This window comes from Desmodus rotundus, chromosome 13 (genome assembly GCF_022682495.2).
Source record: "Desmodus rotundus isolate HL8 chromosome 13, HLdesRot8A.1, whole genome shotgun sequence".
NCBI lineage: Eukaryota > Metazoa > Chordata > Mammalia > Chiroptera > Phyllostomidae > Desmodus > Desmodus rotundus.
In genome coordinates, this window is record NC_071399.1 from 93196404 (window position 1) to 93208336 (window position 11933).

An 11933-nucleotide genomic window follows, 5' to 3' on the forward strand; every position below is an offset into this window, starting at 1 on the left:
TGTGAGGTCTTCGGTCACTTTTGTCGCGGAAACCAGATCAAAAACGACCTGGAGAAGGCTAGACCAGGGGCGCGCGGGGAGATCCTACCCCGCCAGATCCAGCCCCTGCACTTGGCAAGACTTGCTCCGGGGTCGCTGAGGACTTTACGCCTGAGGCCGTCGGCATCTCCAGAAACCATAGCAGCGCTGCCGGCTGTGGGGGAGGGCTCCCGGGAAGACTCCCAAAAGCGGTGGAGGCTGGGGGAGGGCAACCACCGTCTTCTTCCGCCCGGGAGGCGTGTGGCCAAGCAGAACGTTGGCCCCAGCCGGCCTCCGACTCCGGGCTGCAGCCGTCCGCACGTTAGCAGAGCTCGCCAAGGGCATGGAAACCCCGTGTGCAAGGGGATGGCTCCCCACCCCCTCCCGGTGAATGCAACTCCGTGACAAACGCACAGAAATTGGTTTCCTATTGAACAAGACCCGTTTCTGCGCTGCTCCTACCTCCAGCACTGATTTCCAAGATGCTTCTCAGCTTCCCACTAACATCTCTGCTCCATCGAACAGCTTTTCGCTGCATTGAAAAAAATAATGCAGTTAAAGGTTCTTTTACCTGGCTTGCCAGGTGCCAGGGCTCCCAGGTGTTAAGAACCGTCTCTCCTCCCTTCCTATCCCGACCGCTACCCTCGCACAAGGCCCCCTGCTTCTTCCCCGGCCCACCCACCCCTCCCCCAAAGTCCCAGGCTCTGTCGCGCCACCCGCGTTCCTTCCTCTTCCTGGGCCACTAGCGCGGCGTTCCTGGACCCGTTTTACGCAGTGGCTCCCAGGACCCGTCGGGGAAGACCTCTTGTGGGCACTGCGAGCACCCCGTGGGGCCCTACATCCCCAAATCTACTCTCCCACCCTGCTGGATCCCGTGCACTGGAATCCGGGCGCCCAGGCGCCGCCTCTGGTGCTCAAGAGACCCAAAATGACCGAAGGCACGGCGCCACCACGCGTCAGGAGGCCCCGACTCTCACATGGGGCCAAGCCGCGACTCCAAGGCCCCTCTCTGCGAGGACCTGCAGGTGTGTGCACCGGGGCCGCAGAGCGAGCCGCGACGTCGGGCGAGCGCGGCCGAGGCCCCGCGTCGCCCTCCCGAGCCAAGGTTCTCGGGAACAGGCCGCGGGGAAGACGTTGGCGGGAGGAGTTAGCGGCTGTTGGGAGAACGGGTCCGCGGAAACAGACCCTTCCAAAGCCCTGGCCATCGTGGGGTGGGCCGCCTTCCTCCCACCCAGGCCGGGGGCGCAGTGCCGATCGCGAACCCCGCCGGGCACGCCGGGCAGGGAGGCGCAGGAGCAGGGAGTCGCCGCCCGTTGGCCCCGTGAGGTCCTGAAAGCAGAGCGGTCGCGGCGCTGCGGCCCGGAGCTCGACGGGTGAGAAGGTCGCCATGGTGACGCGGGCCCGGGGCGCGCACGCCGCTGCGGTTGGCATGGGAGCGGCGCCGCGGGGCCCGGGAGCGCCGCTGATTGGCTGATTCAACAGACGCGGGGTGCGTGGGGAGGAAAGTAATTAGCGCTGAGACCCCAGGCAGCAGCAGCTGGGAGTACGGCGCCCCAGCCGGAATCCGTCTGCACCGTGTCTCCTCCCGCCCCGCCCCGCCCCCCACCCCCCGGCGACACCTCCTTCCCAATGCGCGCCCCACCTCCCCGGCTCCCTCGGTGCACTTGCTAATTGTTCGAGAAGTATTTAGACAAAAGGCCGAGAAGAGCGACGCCCAAGGTGGGGCCTTCGGTCTGGAGGACGCCCCCCGCTTGTCCCTTGGGAAGGGGACGTTCTTTCCCGCAGTGAAGTATCCGCGGTCTTTAGCTTGCGGACGGGGCGGGAGGCCATCCTTGCAGCGGTGAAAGACTAGGGCTGTAGGTTTAGACCCCCAAGAAAAGTGGGGCCCTAGTATCCTGGCTTGGAGGTTTGTCAGGCTGCCCGCGCCTTCCGGCCTCTACCAGGTCTTGGAAGAAAGCCTGGGCCGACTCAAGTCGCTGTTTTAGAGCAAAGCAGCGTCGATCACTGGCGCCCCGAGGCCCAGGCCCTTTCGGCCCTAATAATTGCCCGGAAGATCACGTGTCTGAGTGCGCTCCCTCCGGGAGATTAGCCAACTCCTGGGAGGCTCTGGTGGAAGGGCTTGGCTCACCGGTCTGTGTGTTTTTCCTTCCCTGCTGGCGGCAGCCTGTCGAGGCCCAGGCGATGCATCTTAGCTCCAAGAGCGGAGTAGTCCTGGCTCCGGCGTCCCGAGGTCCCGATGCCTGTCAGATGGCGACCAGAGCCCAGCTCGGCCAGGACCCCCCACAAAGAACAGTGCTAGGGGTGCTAACCGAGAATGTGCAGTACCGGAGCGGCCAGGTAACAGCGCTGGGAAGCTGCTGGCGGAGAAGGGCTCTCCTCTCGAGGCGGGAGGTGGGCTTCGCTTGCAGTTCCACCTACAAACTCCCCTGGGGAATTCCAGCCCTGGGGCCGGGACTGTTGGGACACAGCGGTTTCAGATCATCTTGTTGGGTCCCCTTTCCAGCTAGAAACAGTGAATACGTTTTCCTCCCGAACAGGTCTAGGAACTGTTTGGATGAAGCTAAAAGGAAATGTGAATGCCCCCAAATAAACTATAGAGCTGGGTCAGAGCCGGGTGCAGACCACTCCAAAGCCATCCTGGACAGCCTATGCGGTGTTGACTGGGGAGAGCTTCCCATCCAGATGGGGCAGGCGAGACTAGATTATTTCCAAAAGTGATTTGAAAGCGGACATCTCCCCACTCCTGACAACGGGCAGCTGGACAAACAGATGACTGGCCATTAGATATTGCTTAACTGATCCCTTACAGGGTGAAATTAAATTCAGACATTGAAACGCAGATGAAGGGTTTGGGTGCTTCAGAGTGGATTTTGAGGTTTTAAACAAAAAAGCTTCCCCAGGCCTGTTATTAGACAAACTCCTGATAACAGTGCTTTTGAAAGTGCGTTGCACATTTGTAGTGGAAGGCAGCTGGCAAAAGTCCAGCGAAGCAGGCGGACTGGGTCTCCTTTCCCTTCCATAGGTGAGGAAATTTAAGAGGGTTAAGAAAGGCCAAGGAGGTGGGGGGCAGGGAGCACACTGGAGGAGGGTGGATTAGAAAGAAGCCCCTCATCTACTGGCATGGCCCTTCAAGCCTTTTTGTGGCATCTGATTAGTGGGAGAAAAATACCGAAAGTGTTCTGTTGAAAGCTTTGGAAAAAATGGAGTGATGTTGTTTTTAACAAATGTCATTTGCTGAACGAGTATACTTCTTTAAAGCTGATTCGTAGGAGCTGGCAGCTGCGCCTTTGCTGATGGGTCTAACCTCCATGTTGTCCGCTCTGTACCTCTACGACCGTCGTAGAAATCGGTCTTACACCTCTGCCGCTCTCTTTGATCCGCCACAACCTCCACCTCCATCCTCACTCTCGGTTAAAGGCTTGGTGTCCTGATTTCCTAAAAATATAAAAGCAACTGGAAGACAATGTCCATATGCTCCCAGGTGCCATATACTCCTCACGCCCATCTGCTGCGTGACCCAGGGCTCTGCTCTGATTCGAGGTGAACCCTCCTGGTGAGTACACCTTGTGCCCTCTTGCCTCTTCAGGGACATTATTCCAACTCTTTTCTTCTTTTTTCTCTCCCCAGTTTTCTCTTCTCTACTAGGTCAAACCATAAGCGTACTAATACAATTTTTCCATCTGAAAAGTCTTTCCACGACGAAGCTCTCTGCCGTGTCTATCTCTTCATAGCACTATTTCTTCATACTTGGTTCATCCCACTAGGTTATGAGCACGACCAGGATGAAGATTTGCAGTGCCAGCGTCGCTGCTGTGTCCCCGGGGCTCCTACCGGTGCCTGGCTGGGGGGGCACGCTAGTGTTTGTTGCAAGAATGCTCTCTGTCTCTAGTGCTTCTCCTGTTCACTTTTGACTCAACAGATCCTTTTTTATTTCTAGAAACAATTTTCTTCTCCCTCGGCCCGGAGCACATTTCTCTGTCCGGGCTTCCCCGCTAGCTCGCTGGCCGCTCCTGCTGACGACCCCGGTTCTTCCTTACCCAGCCTCTGGAAGCTGGACCGCGCCAGGGCTTGGCGTTTGATCTGGGTTGGCACTGCCTCCCTCAGCAATTTCTTCAAGGCTCTGAGAGTGAAATGCCACCCGTCTGCGGCTGGCTCCCACTCTCATCGCCTGTCTGGCCCTCTCGGCTCTCCCGCACGTGCGCACACTCCGCATCCTACTCCATCCTTGGCTCGTGCAAACGGCATCTCAAACTCAAGCAAAGCCCACCCCAGCCCCAGCCTGCCCTTCCTGAGTCTCCTCCTCTCAGTCCTCGGAACATCCGTCCTTCCTGTTATTCAGCCCAAAAGGCTCTGTCACCCTTGACGCTTCTTTTCCACCCACCCCTCATCGACTTTGCTGGGAAAATACTACCGACTCTACTGTGTAAAATGTCTAGAATGTCTTCCTTTGTCATCCTCACTGATGCACTGGTTCAAAGCTCTGTTGTATCTTACCTGGACTTCGCAAGTTCCACCACATCATCTTACTCATCTTACTGGCTACAAGATCGGGCTTCTCTTCTCCTTCTGATTTCGTGACCCACACTGTGCCTTGTCTGACTCTGCCCCGTCCGCTCCCTGCCGCGTGTCGAGGGCACACTCCCACATCAGGGCGCTCGCCCACTCTGTTCGCTCGGCCCCACTTGCTCTTCCCTCCTCTGTCTGTGTGCCTTACTCCCTTGGCTTATTCATGCCTTTGCCCAACTTTGTCTTCCTCACCGGGGCTCTCCCTGGCCACGCTGTTGACAGCGGCAATGGCTGTCTTCTCCCAGCGTTATTCTTCTCCAAAGCATTCTCACTCTCTGACCCGCCGGGTCTTCTCTTACTCGTCTTCCCCTCGTCCCCCTGACTAGAATGGAAATGCCACCCGGGCAGTTCTTGGTGAACGTTTGGTTCACTGCGAACTTCTGGGCACTTGGGGTGACAGCTGGCACCTGGTGGATGCTCAGGAAATGTGTAGGGAATGTACGTCTCAGCCCACGTACACATTCCAATGTAGCAAAAGGCAGCCTTGGATGTCATTTGGAGTTAGGATTATCTGGTTATAATAACTTGTGATTTGGGTCCTTTACCGACCATGTGATGGTACCAGTGCTACCATGAAGAATTTTTTTCTTACCAGAGGAGACACAAGCCACATACTTAACTTGCTAGTGGACAGGAAAACTTGTGGGAACACGTCATTCAGGAGGAGTCTCAACGGTGAGGAAATACAAAGATTAATTATAAACGATGAAACGTGAATACAGTGGCTAGACCTGGCATTTGCACAACTATAACATGGACTCATGAAGCTTGCCCTCCTGCCCGGGCCCGCGGTCCTTCAGTCCCTCCCACACGCCTCACCCTGCTGTGCGAAGAGTATGTGTGTGTGTGTGTGTGTGTGTGTGTGTGTGTGATACATCATACTCGTTCCCAGAGAAGCACACACAGCGGTTCCCATCAGTAATGTTACAGGAGCAAAGAAAAGGGAGAAGCGGTAGATTGCTGGACGGGGTTAGATTTCCCAGGCGTCCCTGCATCATGTCACCCAGAAAGATGCTGTGCTGAGAGAATTTAGTGGTCTGACCTGCTGAAATCACCCTGTTTCTGAGTAACTGGGTGCACACCGGGAACTTTATAGGGCTGCTGACTGAGAGGCCGCCGCTTAAGGAGGAGGACTGTGGGGGTCGCAGCCGTGTGCCCTTGAGCTGGTGGGCTGAGCTGGGTGGACGCTCACAGAGCCGCGTGAGCACCAAAGCCAACCGCAGCCCCCTCCCGCGAGGTGCCCGTGTCATTGCAGAGAAGAGTTAGAGTGTCTTTTTTCTCTAACCGTGAGTCCCCTTTGACAAAAATGTGAGGAAGATGACAGATTTCAGATGGCTCTTCTCCCACACATCAAACGTAGACAAAGACAGCAGAGAAGTCACCCCTTGGAAGCCTCACTGTCTGACCTTGCATGGCGGACACACATTTCAATCTGGGACTCCTCTCAGCTTCCCAGCCTGCTCGGTCTGAGTCACACAGAATTGTGTCACCTGCTGGTCTCCAGGGGAGGGGGCGGGAGGGGGCCTCTAACAAGAAATGCAATCCCTTTCTAGGGGATCCCCACGGTAAGGTACTTCTCGGGGTCGGAAAATGCCTTCCCTGCAGTCGGGCCGAAAGCACTCTCTGCCTGCGGGGCCCACATGCCGGCCAAGCAGGGATTCGACGTCCACATGGCCGAGGCTGAGCCGGAGGATGGACCCAGCTGTGCAGGGAGTGATGGGGTGGCCTTTGGGGACGCATACGAAGTGGACACCAGCACACTGAAGTCAGACCTGCACTTCCTGCTGGACTTTAGCGCAGGTAAGCTGACCTACCTGTGGCAGGTGGGTGGGTGGCAGGTCCCCCGCATCCATCATCGCAGGCAGTACTCAGTTGCACGGGGTACCTGCCAGAGAGCCACGAAGCAACGCCAGTTCTCACGACGGCCTGCGGGGGGCAGTGGCTGGACCGAGGCTTCCCATGAGCTGCCTTACAGGAGAACGTCGCACCCCTCCCCGCAGTGTCCCCTATGGTGGTAGATGCAGCCCTCCATTCCCAGTCTGAAGCGGCGTCCGATTTGGGCACAGATGTGATCAGCGTGACGGAATATGCTGAAGAAATTCATCAGTACCTCCGAGAAGCTGAAGTAAGTGCTCCCAAGTCCCACTTCCACTTCCAGCAGCCCAGCACTTAATAGGAAGGCGGCTGCAAACTCCTGACCACGAAGCAATGGCATTCTTAAGACGCGTCCACCAAGGGCGTCTCTGACGATACTAGTTGTCAGGTGAGCAGCAGGCACCTGGACTCGTCCTCCAGGACCCGGAGAGTTTGTGCGTTAAGCATTCCGCTCTTAGCAGCCATCTGAATCGCCCCCTCCCCCTCGACTAGGTTATTTGTCACCCAGCTCGTTCCAGAGCCAGGAGCTCACGCTCTCTTCGGTGTCCTCAGAAAGGTGTCCTGGGCTCTTGACCCGTTACTTCCCTGCTGGCCTCTGCCCCTGAGACGTTGAGATAGCAGGTGTCCTGTGACGTGTGATCCCTCTGCTGGAGCCACAGTCTGAGCTCCGAAACGCCCTCCCCACACAGGTGCGACGCCGGCCCAAGGCGCACTACCTGCGGAAGCAGCCCGACATCACGGACGGCATGCGCCGGATCCTGGTGGACTGGCTGGTGGAGGTGGCCGAGGAGTACCAGCTGCGAGCCGAGACCCTCTACCTGGCCGTCAACTTCCTGGACCGCTTCCTTTCCTGCATGTCCGTCCTGAGAGGCAAACTGCAGCTCGTGGGGACAGCGGCCATTCTCCTGGCCTCGTGAGTGGTCTGCAGCCTGGGGAACGTGGGAGGCTGCGGCCTGCCCAAGCCCGGGGCTCACTCTTCCTTCACGGAGGACAGGCAGTGCCCTCATGCAAACCTGATCCTGCCTCTCTGATAACCCGCCATGATTTTGTGGTGTTTCCCGAGGAACCGAGTCTCACCTCACGCTCACTCTTCCATCAGAGGCTTCTGATATGTAGTGATGAGTGCGGTTTCGTGGCTGAGGCAGCCGTCAGCTCCAACGCAGGATGCAGTGCCGCTACTTGGCCGAGCGGCCTTGCGGCTGCCACACCACGGTTTGCGCGGCGGCAGTGAGCTCCGTGTTCTAGCCCGTTCCTGCTAACGATGGGGCATCGGGAAAATCTAACGGTGTGGGAAGGGCTGCGCGGTGGCCGCGCTGCCTGTAAGTAAGTGACCTGCTGATGAGGAGTAGTCTCCTTCCGATTCTCTGGCCTCAGATATGCTAGTTACTGACTTGCCTAAAAATGGGCCAAAATTTCCCTACAGAAAGGAGAAATTGGTAAAGAATTTGTAAAAAAGCAAAGAATTGGTAACTGTGAAATTTTGTCATTATCATTCTCTTGGATATACAGCATCATTTGCTAATTCATTAGAGAAAGCTAAACATCATCTTTTTTTTTTAAATCTAAGGCTGAAGGAATTCTTTTCCTACCATGTGTTCAACATAGCATTCTCTCCCACCAGAGGGTGTGAATTAGGAAGAGTTTACATGTGTGTCTCGTTCACAATCTTGCAGTATGTCAGAGGCCAGACCTAAAACTCCTGGTCGGAAGGTGTTTCCGCCACTCCTCCTAGCAGGCAGTACCACGTACGTCTGTAGGACTCGTGTTCTTGTTCCGGAAACAAGTTCCTGTTATTTTCCCCGCTCTGCACCAGTTGGTGATTCCCCAGGCTGGGGCGGCCTCGGTGCAGGAAAGGGCCGCAGGTTCCCAGCGTTGCTGCCTCGGGCTTTGCCTTTCACAGGAAGTACGAAGAGATCTACCCGCCCGAGGTGGACGAGTTTGTCTACATAACGGACGACACCTACACAAAGCGGCAGCTGCTGAGAATGGAGCACCTGCTCCTGAAGGTGCTGGCCTTCGACCTGACCGTGCCCACCACCCACCAGTTCCTCCTGCAGTACCTGAGGAGGCAGGGGGTGTGCGTCAGGACCGAGAACCTGGCCAAGGTGCGCTGTTCAGGTCTACCAAGGGCGGGGGTGTGGCCTTTCCAGTCACCCTTCAGCTCTTCCTGCCTTGTCAGGGGTTTTTTGGTTTTGTCTTGGGCCCAGCAAAACTTGTGGGTAATGGAAGAGCACTAATTGTAAGGACGTGGCCTCTGGTTACACAGCGTTCCTATCGACCACGTCTGGTAGTCACGGCTTGTCTACTTACTGCCTGAGCTCTGAAAGAGATGTAAGCTCGGAAACTGTTCCCTTGTTGGGTACAGACCACATGCGAGCAACACCTCTTAGGTGTACAGAGTAGGAACTAAGTAAATGCTATTTGGTTTGGCTCTGATCCCCTCCTAACACGTGAGGTGAGGAAGCAAGATCCGCTCACCTGGAGTTGCAGAACTTAGCAGAAGGCACTAAAGTATTGCTTTGGAAAGCTTGGTTTCCAACCACCATGATCTAGTCTGTTTGGAGTTTCTGTGCTGTGCGAACAGTAAGAAGGAAGTCCATCTCCACTTCCCAGTATGTTTGTCCTAACCCGACACAGCCCCACTGGCACTGTTCCAGCCTCTGAGCCGCGTGCTGTTGCCTGATGCGCCAACAGCTCTAGCGTGGTCCTAGCTTGCCTTTGGCCGGCATCTGTAGCTCCACCCCAGTGGCCAGGGCGATGCACCGTGACCTGGCCCGCAGACACCTGCACCGCCAGCATGAGATAAGCAACCTGTCCGTACGCCGTGTGCTCGGGCCAAGTACGCGTGCGCTGACATTCATGACAACGTAAAGTTACTCAGGCAGTGGACGGGCGTGGCAGCAGCGACCTGGTGGACACCTGCACTCCCAGTTGATGCAGGCGGGACAAAAATGAGGCAGTTTGCTTCCCTGACATTTTTCAGCTTGCTCCTAACCTCCGTCCAATTCCCCTTCCAGTGAGGCTTTTCTCTCTCATCTCTAGTACGTCGCAGAACTGAGTCTACTTGAAGCCGACCCATTCCTGAAATACCTCCCTTCCCTGATAGCGGCGGCGGCGTACTGCCTGGCCAACTACACCGTCAACAAGCACTTCTGGGTGAGACTCCGACGACGTTGTTGTAGATGAAATTCAAGGCCTCTGTAAAACCCGCCGGGTACCGCTCAGCCAGCCGATGTGGCTTGGACCCGTGGCTCTGCACTGCGCAGAGGGGAGGCTGCAGGGAGTCAAGCAGGAGGCACCTGGCGCGCTCACTGAGCAGGAGCAGGCCGGGCAGGGAGGGCCCTGTGGCTGAAGCAGCGGCCACTTCAAGGGAAAGCTGCTGACTTTTCCCGTAAAAGTGGTTGGCAACCTGGCTCTAGTTCGGGGGGTCGGAGGGTTGGACCTGACAGGAAAGAATCTCTTGGCCCAAGCTGGTGGCAGGTTCGGTTCTGAAGGCTCTCTTCTGTGCTGAAAGAAGTGGGGTGCCTCCTTTGTTTTCTAGAATTCTTGCCTCTTATTCTGCATCCGGCAAAGAGCCTTTCACGGCCTGTGTAAACAGGGCCCTCAGGCCAGCACATGCCCAGTGTGCAGTGTGCGCACTTTTAGGCCTCTGGCTGTGCCTTCTAGCAGTTTGTGTCTGCCGCACCCACAGCAGGATTGCGGTGTCTCTGGACATAAGTGTGGACAGTACGTGATGGACTTCCCCCGTTCACCTTTCTGTCTTCACGTCTCTCCCAGCTCGGAAAGTTGTGTGATGCAGTTTCTCTCTTTTGTCTTCATCAGCCAGAGACCCTGGCTGCGTTCACGGGCTACTCGTTAAGCGAAATCGGGCCGTGCCTGTGTGAGCTCCACAGAGCCTGCCTGGACGTGCCGCACCGACCTCAGCAGGCCATCCGGGAGAAGTACAAGGCCTCGAAGTAAGCGCCCGAGAGGTTCTTCCCGGGGCTCACCGTTTAAAGCTCCGAAGCTTTAATAGGTCAGAGTGACGTCAGAATCAAAAGTAGAACAAACACACTGCATATCTGCTGCTTGGCTGGAAAAGTAAGGTTGTGAGTTCGATCGACAAAATCAGTTTGGAGACACCCAGACTGGTAATTCGTCAGCTTGTAGTACATTCAGTCGGCTACCCTCCTTTCTTTTTTGTTTGTTTGTTTTAAGATTTTATTTACTTAAGAGGGAGAGAAACATCAATGAGTGTTTGCCTCTCACATGCCCCCTACTGGGGACCCGGCCCACAACCCAGGCATGTGCCCTGACTGGGAATCGAACCACCAACCCCTTGGTTCGCAGTCCGGTTGGTGCTCAGTCCACTGAGCCACCCCAGCAGGGGCTCCTTTCCTTCTGTTGAAATTTCTAGAAAATTTCCTGCGGCCTCACTGAGCTTTTAGGAAGCTGGAGGCTGGGGCTCATGCTCAGCTGGCCCGGGTCTCGTTCCAGGTACCTGCACGTGTCCCTCATGGAGCCGCCTGCTGTGCTCCCTCTGCAGTGAGTTCCAGGCTGCGGCACTTGCGGATCGGGGCCTCCAGATCAACCGATCAGCCCTGGGTTTTGTAGGTCTCCGCAGGTTGGATCAACTGGTGTCGCTTCCATAGAGATGACCTATTTTTTAAAAAATGTAAATGTATTTAGGCTCTCTTAGATTTAGTAGCTTGTAAAATAGTCTAACACTTTTAAAAGAATAAACAACTTGTCTATGGCCACGTGTTAGGTTCGTTTACTGATCACCATGGCGATGCCCTCACCTGACTCGGAGTTGAGAGTACAGTAAATGTCATCTCTGTTGTAAGATTTCTCCTACGTTGCTTTTAAAAACCCAGCATGCTCCTCGGTTTAAGTATGCCGAGGGGCCCGGAGCTTTTCCTGTTGGGTAAATGCCTGCCCTGAGACGTTTTTCTCCTGTCTCTCCATGTCACTCTCCAAACTTGGCAGAGGAAGGAAGTCCCTGCAGAGAGGAGTGAAGGGACGTGAGCAGGCCCGTGTGGCCCCGCCCCCTTCTCGGACTGCGGGAGGGCTGCCTGCGCTCACTCAGTGCCCACCCAGGGACGGGGCGCGCATCTCCTAAAGGGCCACCATTGTGTCAAAGCTCTGGTTTCCTTAAATTTTGTTTGTTTTTCTTTTTTTGTGCTCAGTTTTTTTCCAATGTTCATTTTTGATTTAGTCACCCATCAAGCCTATGTTTCAGTCTTAGAAGATGCTCAGAGAAGTAGAAAACGCCGATGCCTCCGTGGGAGCGGACTTCAGCAAGCTAAGCCCCCCCCCCCCCCCCCCCCCGCTTTATGCCTCAGGAGGTCCCCACGCTGAAGCCACTCAGGGCATTCACAGTCACGGTATTCACAGCCCTCAGCTCGCCCCAGCTGCCCACGCATGCACACCGCCCTTCCAGCAGCCTGAAGGCACTGTTGGTGGAGGGGGTGGGGGGCGCGGGGATCAAAAAC

At 56.1% G+C, this 11933-nt stretch overlaps 1 protein-coding gene across 3 annotated transcripts; it reads left to right on the forward strand.

Annotated features, from left to right (window-relative positions):
• The first annotated feature begins 1650 nt into the window (after positions 1-1650).
• Positions 1651-11346, forward strand: CCNA1 (cyclin A1). 3 transcript variants are annotated; one of them, XM_024568325.3, is made up of 9 exons: positions 1651-1737; positions 2182-2355; positions 6138-6384; positions 6585-6709; positions 7149-7372; positions 8360-8564; positions 9502-9615; positions 10282-10415; positions 10936-11346. In XM_024568325.3, exons 2-9 carry the CDS (start codon positions 2200-2202, stop codon positions 10985-10987), a joined length of 1257 nt encoding a protein of 418 aa, XP_024424093.2. In that variant the 5' UTR covers positions 1651-1737; positions 2182-2199; the 3' UTR covers positions 10988-11346. The 3 variants fall into 3 exon arrangements, with proteins under 3 accessions (XP_024424093.2, XP_045056925.2, XP_053772522.1); XM_045200990.3 differs by having other exon boundaries at positions 1732-1802; XM_053916547.2 differs by lacking the exon at positions 1651-1737 and adding an exon at positions 3277-3571 and having other exon boundaries at positions 2273-2355; positions 10936-11345.
• Positions 11347-11933: the final 587 nt, after the last annotated feature.

What these genes read in the sequence shown, in the direction of transcription:
- CCNA1 (XM_024568325.3), top strand. Translation starts at nt 2,200, where the DNA reads ATGCATCTTAGCTCCAAGAGCGGAGTAGTCCTGGCTCCGGCGTCCCGA. An exon ending in TGCAGTACCGGAGCGGCCAG is followed by an intron (nt 2,356 to 6,137) that starts GTAACAGCGCTG and finishes ATCCCTTTCTAG; the next exon opens with GGGATCCCCACGGTAAGGTA. An exon ending in GCGGCCATTCTCCTGGCCTC is followed by an intron (nt 7,373 to 8,359) that starts GTGAGTGGTCTG and finishes TGCCTTTCACAG; the next exon opens with GAAGTACGAAGAGATCTACC.